Raw genomic sequence first — 14,941 nt, forward strand, 5'->3', positions numbered from 1 at the left:
AAAATCCAAAACACGTTCCTGTGAGTAGCCTGACAAAACAAGCAATCCATTAATTAAAATCAGAGCCAAGGGCCGGAGGTGCTAAAAGAACAACAAAAGGCCTAAAAAAAAAAAAAAAAGAAGAAGAATAGAGGCTAATGTGAGCCTCAGCCTGCCATTTGAGTAGAGAGCGCCGAGAGGGAAGCGGGGCCTGCACTTTGTGACCCAAGCAGCTTCCTGTTGAGCAAACACTCCGCTTTGAGTGGCGATTGTTTCATAGGAGGGAACAGCCAGGGAAGCACAGGGAGTGATGAATTGTTAGCAGATGGGCAGGCTGAGACCTGTGCAGAGTGACCGGCCCAGACACGCCACCAGCGCAAAGCACAGACTCGCCCGCAAGGCAGGAGCCAGGGGCAAAGTTCAGCTTCTCCCAGACGTAGGAGAGAAAAGTAAGAGGGCACTCAGCTTTGTAAGGATGGCACCCTTCAACTGGCAAGCCACCTAGGTAAAGGTAAGGCTGACAGCCTACATAAATGCATGAGAGCTCACAGGCAAAGTCAAACTACTAAGAGACAAGTGCCGGATTGGGGTTGGCACTGTGTTAACTAGTGAGTGGCATGCACAATGAGAGCTGTACTCTGTTAGGATTTGGGCTTAACAAGGCATTGTGTCTGTCATTGGGCATCTGTAGCACAGACTGGCAGGACACATAACTGAGGGGTGAGGCATTGAGGCTGGCAGTGTTAACTGGCAAGATACACCACACTGAGTGGCACTTCATTAGACTGGTGAAATATACAGTATTCTGTATTACATTTTAGCAAAGACTCGCAGTCCACAATTATTGAGAGGTGGTCTAGGATCGGGTTGGTACCATGACAAGCAAAGTTAAACTGGCAAGGCACATTGGTAGACTTTTCACACTGACACAATGTATTAATTGGAAGTTGGACCAAGAAAACTCTTGACTAGCAAGAAACACTCTGTGAGGTGCTGCATTAGCTTTGCCACTGTCAGATTGAGAAAATATGTGGCGACAGGTATGCTGGGTTAAGCCTAGTCCATTCAAGCTGTCAGGAAACACACATGAGATGTGAGGCATTGGGGTTGGCACTGTCATAAGACAGTTTGGCAAGATGTAAAGTGAGAGGTGCTGCAATAGAATTGGCACAGTCAGACCGAAAAGTTACCTGGTGAAAGGCATGCTGGGTTAAGTCTGGTCCAATCAAGCTATCAGGAAACACACAGGAGAAGTGCAACCCCCAATGCCTCACCATGACCCAGACTGGCAAGATGCATGGTGAGAGGACTTTGTGCTGGGTTGGCACATACTAACCACTGCCGGGTTTGGTTGGGTACTTTTACAATGTCAAAGTACATGTTAAAATATGTGACTTGGTCTGGCATGTCTGGTAAAACAGGTCCTCTCATGGCTCTCCATGGTGGTATCTTGCTAACACTTTCAAACTGGCATGGTGATTGGCACTTTGAACCCTAGAGGCATGTCAGAGTGCAGGGTTTACACATTCATATTCTAGGTTGGCCTGTAGCTCTCTTCCATTTTATTTACTAGACTCCTGGACCATTTTGACTGGTTTGTTGCTTTAGGGAGTCCTCATAAACTTGCATTGCGTTCATCGTGAACCAGAAATTTGGAAAAGTGCATTGTAAATGTTAAAAAAAAATCTACAACAGACCACTAGGTGGCGCTTCAGCCAACATCTCTCTCTCTCTCTCTCTCTCTCTTTCTCTGTGTCTGTGTGTCTCGTGTCAGATCAGGGCGATCAGCTCAACGGATGGAGCACCACCCAGCGCAAAACAGGAAGCGGCACCATCTGCAAGCGGAAGCCACCACTCAGAATAAGGACTTCTGTGAAAAAACTGAGCTGTGAGAACCTGCCAGCACAGCAAGAAGAACTGAAACTCAAGTTACAAGTGAGGGTGAGGTCTGCTGGAATCCAGCTGTGATTTTTTTGAGTGGGCTGGGGGACACAAAGGACAGGTGTGAGAAATCAGAGACCAGAAGAAGGAAGGAGAGAGGACCAAAGGGACAACAAATGAGGATTAGAAGGTGGACTGCGGTGATGGAAAAAAAAAAAAAGAGAGAAAACTTAGACAGAGAGAAGAGCAGAGACAAGTGAGGCTGGTGGGAGACAATGGAGAAGAGTGGGAGGCAGGACAGGAATCCAGACAGACCTAAGGAGGACATGTTAAGACAAAATTGATAGATAGGAGACAAGAGACCAAAGAAATAACAAATTAGGGAATAATTAGAGGGAACATAGAAAAAATAATACACAGATCTGGTAGGAGACCCATAAAGCTGAGGGCGGGATACATGGAAATTCTGACTGGACTGAAGAAGGACAAGTGAAAAACAGAAATGGGCAAGAACAACAGTGAGAACCACATGAAGGTAGACCAAAAAGACAGAAGACAGAGAGAAAGGCAAAAGAAAAAGAGGGTGACAGACGAAGACAAAACATGAAGCAAAGGATGGTAGTGAGTGAGGAAAACTTATGAGCGAGACAGGTGAACGGACTACTGAGATGGCGAGACAGGCAGGAATGTAAATGAGACACCAAGGTACAAGAAGAAGGAGCTGAGAGACAAAAGTGAGACACAGAGTAGTAGTGACCGAAGAGAGATGGGTAAGGACACAACATAAAAAGAAGGCAGGAGTGACGATGAGCTTAAAGAAGATGGGAGCCAGGCAGATAAACATAAGTGAAACATGAGAGGGAAGAGAGGTGAGTGTCATGATAGACGACAAGGGACGAAAGGAAAGGAGTGAGACAGAAATGAGGAGGATAACTAAGACAGGAAAAATGATGAGCTGGGGGCCGCATTTTGGAGTGGGATAACCAAAAAAATGAGCAGAAAACAAGAGTGCAGTGACCAGAGTGAGACAGACGGGGAGACGAGTGGGACATCAGAACTAACAAGAAAAGACACCAAGATGGGGGACAAATGAGGACAAGAGAGAGATGAGCACAATATAAGGGTGCAATGACAAAAGAGGAACCTTATTTTATTACTGTTTAGTTAATAAGTGGCTCCTCTCCCTCCACATGTAGGCCATCCCATAATAGACTCCTGCAGAGATGTAATGAATGGTAACTTTCCATTTTAACCATTCAGTTAGTAAGAGAGCGTAACTCCAAATGCGTGACTGGCACCGTGATCTCAATCGCCTGCTTCACAAGGGCCAACAGATGCCCTGTAGAGGGCAGCACTGCTTACACCTTCTACTTGCCCCCAGTCTCCTGATCAGAGGCTAAACTCTGCCTCTTGTTGACAACAACATAACGTCTCACACCGCCTTAATGTAGCTGGTGATGGGGCAGTTGGACCAGGGAGAACAAGGCAGGAAATAACCCAGGATGGTGTCCATGCCCATCCAAGAGTCTCGTTAAGTTGTTGCTTAATGAGGCTCCCTGTTTTTGAGCTGAATGTTCTTCAAATTTGGTTTTTGCTCCTCGTGGACATTAACTAACCCCGAGGTCGATTTGGAACAGCACTGCTGCTTCGGAACAGCACTGCTGCTTCCCAGCACTTGGGATCTGGGGTCAGTTCTACTACAGACTTTGCACATTCTTCTCCTGCTCACATGGTTAGGTTCAGTTGACTGGCCATGTGTGTCCACCACAGTACACTGGTAACCCATCCAGGGATGGTTCCGACTTTGCACCTGACACTTCTTGCTCTCCACAGTCCAAGATGGATGGATGCATGAAGATTTGTTCAAATATTTTAATGAACAAGACTGCATTCTGTCTGTCAGATGTGCCCATTAGGTTCTCACGGCTGTTCATTTATATTTATAGATGTGATTGGAGAGCACAAGCCCGTCTCTACATATCACTGACACTCAGAAGTCAGCATAAATTCCCCAACGTTAAAAGGCAAAATGTTAAAAATCCTCTTTCTGTGTTACGGGCAGATGTGGGGCTGAGGTTGGCAGCATCCGGTGTTCACAGCACAAACACCCCTCCCTAATTTAGAGTCTCCGATGACCTGAACGTATTTGGGATGTGCACCTGCAAACTCCACACCGCCAGTGACATGCCAGATAGCTGTGCTAACCACTGTGCCACCAGGCTGCCTCACAAGCTAACAGCAAAGTACCAAGATGACATCTAGGGAGTTGGTGGCCCAGAGGGGATTGACACAAGTAAAAAGCCCCACCGCATGCCAAAGCGAGCTGTGTCACACAGGCCTATTAGATGAAGGCTCATGTCTAAGCTTTTGGAGACACGTGTCTGTACTCACACAATTTACACGAGGACAAATGAACTTGGGATGTTCACTTTAGCTTGAAGCTCACTACATTTGATGGGGAGTGGATCAGATGGACTGGACAAGTGCCCAAATGGCATAGCTCCCAGGCTTTGGGGACACACAGCTGAATTCCTGCACTCCATCAACTGGTGGCACACCTTAACTTGGCAACCTCATTTCCAGCAATTGGCAGAGATGAGGTCAGCATATTGCAGTTTGGACCCTGATGTGTTTCCACCAGTTGTGAAAGTGAAGCAATATTATGGGTAGCAGAAAGAGGAAGTGCCCTTATCAGCCACACAGAGCCGCACGCTCTGCTCTGTCACTCACACACTCACCTCGTAGCAGGAAGACAGGCAAACAAAAAAAAAAAAAAAGAGATACCCAAGAGGAACACATAAAACGAAGGGCTTTTACCGATTTTATTGGCATCAGGTCGCAGGTTGAAATCCCAGTTGCGAGGAAGCTTCAGAGACATCTCTCCCCAGTGGCCGATATCCACCCGGCAGTCCCTCCGTTGGTCTGTCAGCCCCTGCTCTCCTCCTCCTTCCTCTCTTAACGTTATCACTTCTTCTGTCTTTCAGGCAAACAGTCGATTACTTCCGCCTTCCTGTGTGCCCCCACCCCTTCACAGAAACCAACCCAGACCATCCTGAGTGAAGCATGAAGGTGCAGTTCTGCTGCAAAGAGGCTCGGTGGATGGAGGATGCTGCAGCCTGCGTCCGTAGACGTCCTGCTGCACCCACATCTCGTATGACAAGGAAGTGAGTGACAGAGCAGATGGAGAGAAGTAACAAGAGAAACTCACATCCTGTACATCAACTCTACACAAAGATACTGGTTACAGCAAGGGGCTGTTCTCAATTCACATTTTCCATCCTAAAGAAAAGAAAACGATGCCTCCTGGTGGCCATTCTGTCCTCATCTGTGGGGTTTTCTGTAATTACCAGGACCCCAGGGCCGCACAGAGTTATTCACAGGCCCAATCCCCCATTCCCACTCCTACTGAGACTTAACCAAACATCTTTAACATCTGCATCTACCTGAGAAATGTGAATGCCAGTTGGGTACAGGGCACACACACACATATAAGATTTAGTGGACACTCCACCAAGCCACACTAAATAGGGGAGGAAAATCTCAACGAACACAGGAGGAAAGGCAAAGAGCAGCACTTCTGGAGATCCACCATGGGGCTCCAGGCGCCTACTGGCACACCACTGGGCCAATCAGTGCATTGATCAGTGAAGCAAGTAGGATGAAACTTCTTGGGTGTCCTCAGCAGGCCACCACTGGAAATGCATAAGTAAAGGCTAAGTGATTCCCGTTAGGTTATAGACTTAAAGAATATCAAATTAAAGACGCAGGCAAGTCTACCAATAATACATTCAAACATTTACATAACCTGCTTATCCATGGCAGAATTGCAAGAAAGATACAGGCTATCCCAGCAGTCATCAGGAGCAAGACGAGGACAATCACTGGACAGAGCACCAGTTCATTACAGGGTGAATACACACACACACACACACACACACACACACACACACACACACACACACACACACGGGGCCAATTTAGCATCACCTGACCAGCATGTCTTTGGACTGTGGGAGGAAACCCAGGAGGATGTGGGGAGAACCTGAGATGCAAACCCTGGTCTCCAAGTTGTGATGCAGCAGTGCTACCACTGTGCCACACACCATTAATATAAGGAAGTTCAAAACACCAACACATATGGATTATAGTCACCAGAAAAGCCATAAAAAGTTCTTCATAAAATAATGAAGAACTCTCGAAAAAGCTTAGCTGTGTTCAAAGCTGGTGACTAGGGGATTTACGGCATAGGATAATCTTCTGGGTCTTGCCTGTCACACCCTTTATAGATTGGTGACTTCTAATGGAGTGAGGGGGATAACTCAGAATCATTAAGAAGTGGGTGAAAGTGACTAGAACTTGCACCACGCGTTATCATGAGAGTTTCAAAGCAGCCATGACAGTTGTAACCAATCACTCAGGCCTCTGCGTTTGTTTCAGTGTGCACCACCCAAGCACTCACTAGGTCAGGGGTTCTCAAACTGTGGGGCGCGCTAAAGCTGTACAAAGGGAACATCGAATAAATTAACAAGACATCAAAATTAATTGTTTACATTTTTATTTCAAATTTAAATTTGCAAGCATATAATCACAATGATTATAACTAAAATTAAAATAAAACATTTCTAAGGCATAGATGTAATGACTAATACTGTATGTGCCTGCTTTAAAGTACTCAGCCTATCCAGGTTTAGTTTGATATTCGAGATACGACACTCTGAGCTTCTTTTCTATTTAAAGTTTGTTTCTATGGTGAGCGGCGCCACTGCTGCTGTTTTTATAGTCGCGTATTTTCAATCCAAAAGTTCGAGACGTATCGGTATCTGTTGCGAACATTTAGGTAACAGCAGATCAGGTGATAATGAGGTACGACTGCACCACATTGGCAGCGTAGCCAATATTGCCAAATTGAATAAATAAATAATTTACTGCGGATTGGGTTATTTTCATGATACAACTAACAGTGGTATAGTATTTGTCGGATGAAAAGACGTTCGTCTCGCGCACATTGACTTCATCAGTGTCCTCGTTTATGTGATTTTTAAAAATTAAAACATATTTAATCGTCTCTTTACACAAAAAAATAATAAAATAAGAATAATTTATTCTTTGTTTTTGGGATTAGAATTACTATAAAGCACTTAAAAAAAAATAAATTGCAAATATTTCATCGAAGTCAGCCAAACACATGCAAATCTTATGGAAGTAAAAATGCTAGGATACCGTGACAACGCACGAGTATCATACCTTTTGTTAGTTGTATCATGGGTTATTCTCATCTATCTTATATTATGCAGGGGGCGCAGAATTATTCCAGGTAGAAAAGGGGGGCGCAATATACAAAAGTTTGAGAACCGCTGCACTAGGTCATGAAAGATGGTTCCTCTTTTCCTGGCTTCTTAGTCCATTCAAGTGCTGTAGTCATCTGAATGCGAATCCTACACAGTTCAAGATAATTTGTAGTGATTTGTACTGCTTGTTGAAGTTTCAACAAAGCTGATGAGGTCCTTTCCTCAAGTTTCTTAGCAACATCTAAATATACACCATCCAACTTGAGACACCAGCAAGGCGAGTTTTTTTACATTACTGGAATGGAGCAAACAAGCCATCACTGACGTCTTCTTCTATCCATGTTAGCCAGAATTAGAAGCAATGAGTGAAGACACACAATGCTTGTTTAACTAACATGGTAACCACACCTGTGGGGAGGAGTTACAAACCACCATTAATTAAGTAATTGCATGTCTATAACATCCTCAAAGTGTTTTACATGAACAGTGGTGGCGGTTGAAGTAGCACCCACCTGGATGATGTGACAGCAGCCATTGTTGCACCAGTACAGTCACCACACATCAGATACTAGGAGATTATGGTAAAAGAGAGACAATTAGGGGGCCAGAATGACTATACTGTGGTGGGCAATTCAGCCAGTACATTAAGCTACACCCTACTCTATTTTGAAGGATGCTCAGGGATCTTTTATGACTGCAGAGAGTCAGGATCTCAGGTTTACATCTCATTCTGAAATACAGCACCATTTTTACAGCACCATTTTTACAGCACAGTGTCATTGGGATCCACACACAGAGCACCCCCTGCTGGCTTCACCACACCTCCTCCAGCAGGAACCCAAGCTGCTCTTAGCAATGGGGAGGGAAACAGTACACTAAATAAACAAACGACAAAATTCAAAGAAAGAAACAAGAATTTAAAACACTCAAAACATTAAAAATTCTAAAGTTAAGGACAAGCAAATAGTCCGAAGGTTACAGAGTGTGGCTAAAGATCAGGAGAAGGTAAAGAAAACAAGGCGTAGTTGGAGACAAGAAACAAGGTGTTATAAAACCAAGAGGTCAAAAAATAAACCAAGCAAACTGAAGCTGGGGGGAGAAATCGAAAATCAAATGTCAGGAAACCAAAAGTCAACCTAGCACTAGCGTTACAAGTTTGTTTAGTTTGTCGTCCCCTTTTTATTTGGAATTTTAGATGGCTATTTTGGGGTTTTTGATTGTGAGGATTATTTTGATATTAGACATTTTGTGGGATTCCCAATGTTTTGCTTGTTTTATAGAAGCCACCATCTTGTGATCCCATTGTAATGATGCAGGTCTTGGTTTCCAGGGGGCATGGTCACAGGGGTTACAATGTTGGGCATCAATTACATGTTAAGAGTTAAAAGGTCACTCCTGGCAGCCATTCCCTATTCCAAGTTTGTGGATCTTTTCTAAAACGATTTTCCTAGCAGCTGCATTCTCATGTTTGTTTTGTGTTTGCTGCCAGAGTGGCTCCACTCCCAAGTGTCAATTCTGCTCCTTGTTTTCTGGTCTGTCTCTCTAAAAACTCTCTTCTCATGAAACTACGCTGAGGGGCTACCTGAAATATGAGCTAAAGACAGAATAGACACAGTCTTATCTACCATGGGGATAGATTATATTGAAAACCATCGCTTATTTATAGCATTGTCTCTACTCTGCCATTTGTGTGACAAATGAGGTCATGTGGAAGCTTCCAAAAAGCATTGCAAAGATAATAAAAAAGACACAAGTTATAAATGATCTTAGCAGAGTAAAAACAAAATACTAAACAAACAATGGAAAGATGATGTTGGGTCCAAAAACTCAAAAATACACAAAAAACATACATAAAACTATCACATTCAAACTTTAAAGACAAGAATTCAATTACTGCAAAATTCAAGATACAAAGAAATCAATTAAAGAATTTAAAGTCACTACATAAACAAAGAAAAAAAAAATCCCAAAGTGCCTGACAAAATAATGAGGGCCAAAAAAAAAAATCTAAGAGCTGTCAGAACTTACAAAAGCACATAAAGGAGCAGAGCAGCACAAAGTGCAAAACCAACACCAGTGCACCAGGTTGGACAGTCCTCATTACATTACAGCACCTGAGGGGTGGCACTGCCCACTTGAATGAAAACACGCAGGAAAAGTAGTTAAACTAACAGAAGGAACTATGATGATTAAAACAAAACAATCACAACAAAACTCAAAAAGAAAAACAGAGAAAAAGGAAAGGAAAAAAGACCAAACCCCAAGGGGAGACCCATATGGAGTCAACTTAGGCAAATTAAAAACCTGAACTGTTTTTTTTTTTTTTTAAATGTGTAAGCTTTTACTAAGTATTGTGGGCTCTTGTCATAAGTCCTGCTGATGCCAACTGCAATGTGCCACATGCCACATCTATAACCTCCTTCATCTTTGCAGGCTACATCAGGAGAGTACGAGGGAATTGCCAGGTGGAGTGCCTGTGTGAACAAAGCCAACTCTGAAATCCCAGGAATCTCAATCTTCTCAGTTCTCGACCAGCAATCAATTCCAGAAATTAAAGGGTTGGTGAACTTATCAACACAAAGAAGCAAAAGTGCTGAGTGAAGCCTACAACAACTCCCCATGTCCTCGTGCTGTGTATACAAAGGAGGAGTTCAGCTATTTGGACAGTGTAAGCTGAACTGACGACTTTAAAAGCTAGCCAAGAAATCAGCAATTAAATGCAGTTACCAGCAGGTGGCCATGTGCAGTTTTGCGTTGTGCAGCTTTGAAGCAGCTCACGACTGTGGAGGTTGCTGGTGCATTTTTTTTGCTTAACTGCTTTTCAACATTTCATACAAGGTACTGTCAAAGTAAGTATGAGAGATAAAATACAAAGCACTCAAAGTCTTTTGGATCTTAGGTTTACTTTTTCAATATTTATAGCAGACAAAATATAAATATAATCAACATATTTGTATAATTGCAGAATACAGATATTTAATAAATAAAAAAAAGCACAAAGACAATGGGCGAGTGACACCAAACCATTAAACACTCATCCACCAACAAAGAGAACAAAAAAATTAAGACAGTCCCCTGTACACTTAACAAAAGACAAAAAAGAAAACACATAAAACCATAAACATCCACCATGTGATGTGATTTGATTTTACCTTAAATAAAAAATGTTCAGCACACAACTTAACCCATAAAGTAAACCGTGGGTAGGCTGACTTATTGACATGGATATCCTGGCAGAGGTTGGACTCTTTTAAGAGATTCAGTGCACTTACCTCCTATATTGGGCTTGACTATACACAGTGTACCAAGGAGCTGGAAATCATAAAAAATACACATTCATAATACACCCGCAGGATGTATCATAGCAGTGAAGGTAAACGTAAAGGTAATGAGGTAAAAAAAAACAAAAAAAAAACAAACGGCTCTGGAGGGGGCGGTCGCTACGACAGATTATCAGGCCGAACACAAACGTATCCAACACCGCACTTGATGACCATCACAGGTCATCTACAGGGGCTTGGGGGCTTTCTTGTGCTTCTGTTATGGTGGTCATAGAGCTACACTGCACCCTTGAAACACAGTCAAAGCTACAAAGCCTAGTGAGCTCTGGTAGACTTAGACAAATGGCACTGCAGAACTAATTGTTAAAAACACTTTGGCATATCATTTAATGTCCACAATGTTTGTCTTAATCAAAGCGAAAGCTGACACTGGCTTTACGACAAACAATTCCTTAACTGATGGTGGACTTTCAGCCAGCTGCCAACAGTCAATAACTTGTGTGCTGACTGATACTGACTTGAAATGACTGCAATGGCTACACGTGCTCCAATTTAAAAACTACCAATTAAGATCATAAGCACAAACTTTATTTTATTTTTTCTAATTAAACTTGATTAAGCCTAATTTTGCAGGAAGACCAGCTCTTAGCAGTAGTATATTTTTCCAAAAATTAATGATTGATAAATAAAATCTTACTGTTTTAGAAGCTGTTAAAGTTAAATGTTAGTATGTACATCTCATAATTATTTTAACTGATGGTCCAATCAGCCATTTTCTGAATACACTTTCAGATACAAAACGTTGGCAGAACAATGGAAAAACTCTCTATACGTCCACACTTCTGTAGTTAAATTGTAAAAATATAAATGATGACAAAAAATGTCTTGGGATCAAGACAATACGGTTTATTAGATGCTTCATTAGCCAGCACACTGAGGGTGCCAGTCTGGCAGCACCCTGAAGAAAACTAACATGTAAAAGTTAATGTTCCTTATTTACAAGATATCTTTATCTAGGTTAGTAGCAATCTAATTGTAACTGTTAAAAATGAACTCTTCTCATAACTACTGTATCCTGAATTAAATTCTGTCAATAAGGAATGTTATCTTCTACTTAAATCTCAAAATTGTGCAATTCCAAGTTTTTTAAATCTATAAAAATGCAGGCTTTGGTCATTATCACGCAGAACTATAACAATGCAGGTCGTAAATGTTTTAATTGTTTAATGTCATATATTAAGAAGCATAAATGTGTTTCTTTTTTCATTAGGATGTCAGATTGTTTTTTTACAGAATGGACATGTAAGTATACCTTATTAAAATCATTTAAGTTAATTTTTGCTAACAGAATAAAATTGTATTTTCTGAACAATTTTACAGTATGAAAAAGTTTGAATTAATAATGCATGGATGGAATATTTAAGATGTGGCAGAAAGGAGGGCCACAATATTAAGACAATTGAAATCCTAAAGTAAAAAGTGGGAATACACGGTGCCAGCAAGTTAGGCAATGGCCAAAACCGATCAAAGTTGTGAAGTGCCAGAAAAAGGTGAGTCCAACATCTGATACGCAAAATTGTCAAAAGTATAGTTTTATGATTGACACTGAACAGTTTGAGATTGTACAGTTTGTGAAAAAAATCCAACTTTTAGTTTCATTAGATGTCATTCATTATATAATTTAATTTAATACTGTGTTAAAGTATACTATAAAAATACAACAAATAAATAAAATGAAAAGGTAATTGTTTTTTTCCTTTGTGCTTAAAAAAATACAAAGAAATGTGAGGATTGTTCAGATAGATAGATAGATAGATACTTTATTAAGACGTTGGTTTACAGTGTCATAACTGTCACCTGTACAAAGTACAGTGAATTCTTACTTGCATGAATTATTTAATTTGTTTGAAAACATTTATGAAAAATAAGACACTGTTCTTCAATTGTGTGAATTGTTATGAAGATAGTGACATTAGTGTCTCCAATAGAAAATAAAGTAGACAACTGAAAACACTTCCTTTCAAATAATTGTCCTTCGCTGCTTTGAAAGCTATGAAATTTCTAATGTAACAGTTTCAACTCACACAAACATTTAATAAAAGACAGTGACAAACAATGTTGGTTTGCAAAACAGTTTGGATGTTGTGTATTTTAATCAAGGCAAACAAGCCAAACGCTAGCTTAAGCGCAAGTGAGTAGTTTGCAAAGTGAAGTCAGCCTAAATGCTCAAAAAACAAATAAGTCCACGATAACCAGACAACACCAAAAAGTGCAATTAAACTTGTATACTAAAGATTGGCTTGAAAATGACCTTTCCTTTTCTGGTTCATATAAAAAAATATTTTACCACTCAAATATCATCTTAAATCGGCTTAGAATAAACAAAACCTGAAATATCAGCTTTGATCCATAAACTTACAGAGGGAGAGACAAAGAGCTTAGGTAGATAATGTAGATGTAATTTTAAATGACAAATCTTATTAAACAAAAGTAAAATGTGAAGAGAAACCTTTTAAAAATGTAAACTGAAATGAGTAAAAAATGCTGACAAATAGGAGAAAAGAACCTAATGTAAATTGTGACAGCCTTAAACTGCAAGTTTAAAATACTGAGCGAGATCTCAAGCTGTGATCTTTAGTGTCACCTGCTGGCCAGTTACAGCTGCTTACGGTTTCATCACATGAAGAATTTGCCAGAAACTTTCAGGGAGCGACAGAAGGCGTAACAATTACAGTTTATTGATGGTATGTGTTAATTACATTGGTAATTTCAGATTTCATTTGAACTGGTAATATTTGGTCATTTTTCAATTATAAATCATTTGTCTTAGGATAGTGATCTTGATAAAACTTTCAAAGTTACCTTGGCAAAAAGGCGACACGTTTGGTCTTCAGAGCATTAGAATCTGCTTTGATAAGATATACTGAATTAAAAAAGAAATTAAATTCACAAACACCACTGAAGGAGAACCAACACTGTGTTTAACATTCAAGTTTACATATTATTATTTAAAAATAACTCTTCATATATGAATCTCTTCAACTATCTATAGAAGTTCAGATACATTATGGCTCTCACTTACAAAAGATTTTTTTATAACCTTCACAAGTATGACCAAAAAATAAAAAAAATCAATTAATTGAAAACTTAATTTTGACCTAAAATAACTAAACCCATAAAAATGCTCACAAGTTTGACTAACATATTGTATAAATCTATCCAAAGGTAAAAGTACATTTGCAAAGCAAAACAGAAAACAACGTGTACAAGACTTAAATCTTATAAGAAGGTGGTACTTTTTTTTTTTCTTAAATCATAATTTTAAAAATACCACCTACTAATTCAGGAAAATGTCTATTTTAATAAGTGGAGTTTTATCATAAACTCTTAAGCTTTTGATAAAACTAATTCTAAAAAATGCGTAAAATGTATAAACATACATATACTTGAGGAGCATTCTCTTATACACAGATTAAATTATAATGGACATTACATATTTGAAAAACTGCAAAACATTTACATATAAATATTTACAATTCATTCCAAGTATCTCTGTGCAATTTTTCACATCAGTCTTGTGATTTGTCTCCCAGTACAAAGTAGTGACCTTACTGATTCAATCTGCACTTGTTTTAAAATTGCAGATGGATTCAAAGAAGAGAACATTACAAAATAGAACATGAATGGGAAAATAATTTGAAAACAAAATGTGCAGCAGTAAAAAAACAAACAAACAAACAAACAAAAATCACAAAAGTCCCAGTGATTATAGACAAAACTAAACCTAACAGATATACTGTAACAGTGTTTCGATATGGCATTATCAGTTTATGTTTGAACCCAATGCATAATCTCAGAATTTTCATTTATTGTTTTGCTCTAGTGTATGTACAGTAGGGAAAAATCTAGGATATGAGCATTTTGAGTAATTTTTGAATGAAGATAACAAATGTGCTATTCGAACAGATACACTAATACCTCCTAAACACAAAAAACACCTTTACAGCAAATATGGACATAAGCATCTTTTTTTCTGTTTTCCCAGTTGAGGGGGAAAGGAGGACTGAAGATGTGTACTCAGACTATATTTGCAGAAATGCCTTTTGATTTTAACAACCCGTTTCTTTGCTCCTATAGCTAAAGCTCCTTCACTTTAACATATCAAAAATGAGCAGGGTTATGAAGATTGGCTTGCCTCTCTTTTGGTCCTTTTGCCACTAACACATGAAGGACACTGAGCAAAGAGTACAGCGTTCATGGCTTCATACGTTTGTCTCTACACATTTCACAGGCCATTGATATAAGAAATCAAACTGAATTCTGTATACTGTAGTCGAATGCAGTCTTAAAATGTGTTGAGCTACTCATTTAATCATACCTGTCCTTGCATTATTTACCTACTCTGTGTATGTGTTTGTTTATATATGTATATATGTATATATATATATATATATATGTATATATTATATATATATATATATATATATATATATATATTATACATATATATAT

General features: G+C 39.7%; 1 protein-coding gene and 1 long non-coding RNA gene across 2 annotated transcripts in view; one reads left to right on the forward strand and one right to left on the reverse strand.

The window, feature by feature from the left end:
* Positions 1–4,858, reverse strand: part of arhgap25 (Rho GTPase activating protein 25) — a 76,859-nt gene extending 72,001 nt beyond the window's left edge. The window contains exon 1 of the mRNA XM_039768465.1: positions 4,678–4,858. Coding sequence (XP_039624399.1) covers positions 4,678–4,738 — 61 coding nt within the window. The 5' untranslated portion in view covers positions 4,739–4,858. The remainder of the gene's footprint in view (positions 1–4,677) is intronic.
* Positions 155–10,567, forward strand: LOC120538885. Its single transcript, XR_005635530.1, has 4 exons — positions 155–490; positions 1,754–1,920; positions 4,845–5,024; positions 9,582–10,567. It is a non-coding gene; the product is annotated as an uncharacterized LOC120538885 (long non-coding RNA).
* The last annotated feature ends 4,374 nt before the right edge of the window (positions 10,568–14,941 follow it).

The sequence above is a fragment of the Polypterus senegalus genome, chromosome 11 (assembly GCF_016835505.1).
Source record: "Polypterus senegalus isolate Bchr_013 chromosome 11, ASM1683550v1, whole genome shotgun sequence".
Taxonomy (NCBI): Eukaryota; Metazoa; Chordata; class Cladistia; order Polypteriformes; family Polypteridae; genus Polypterus; species Polypterus senegalus.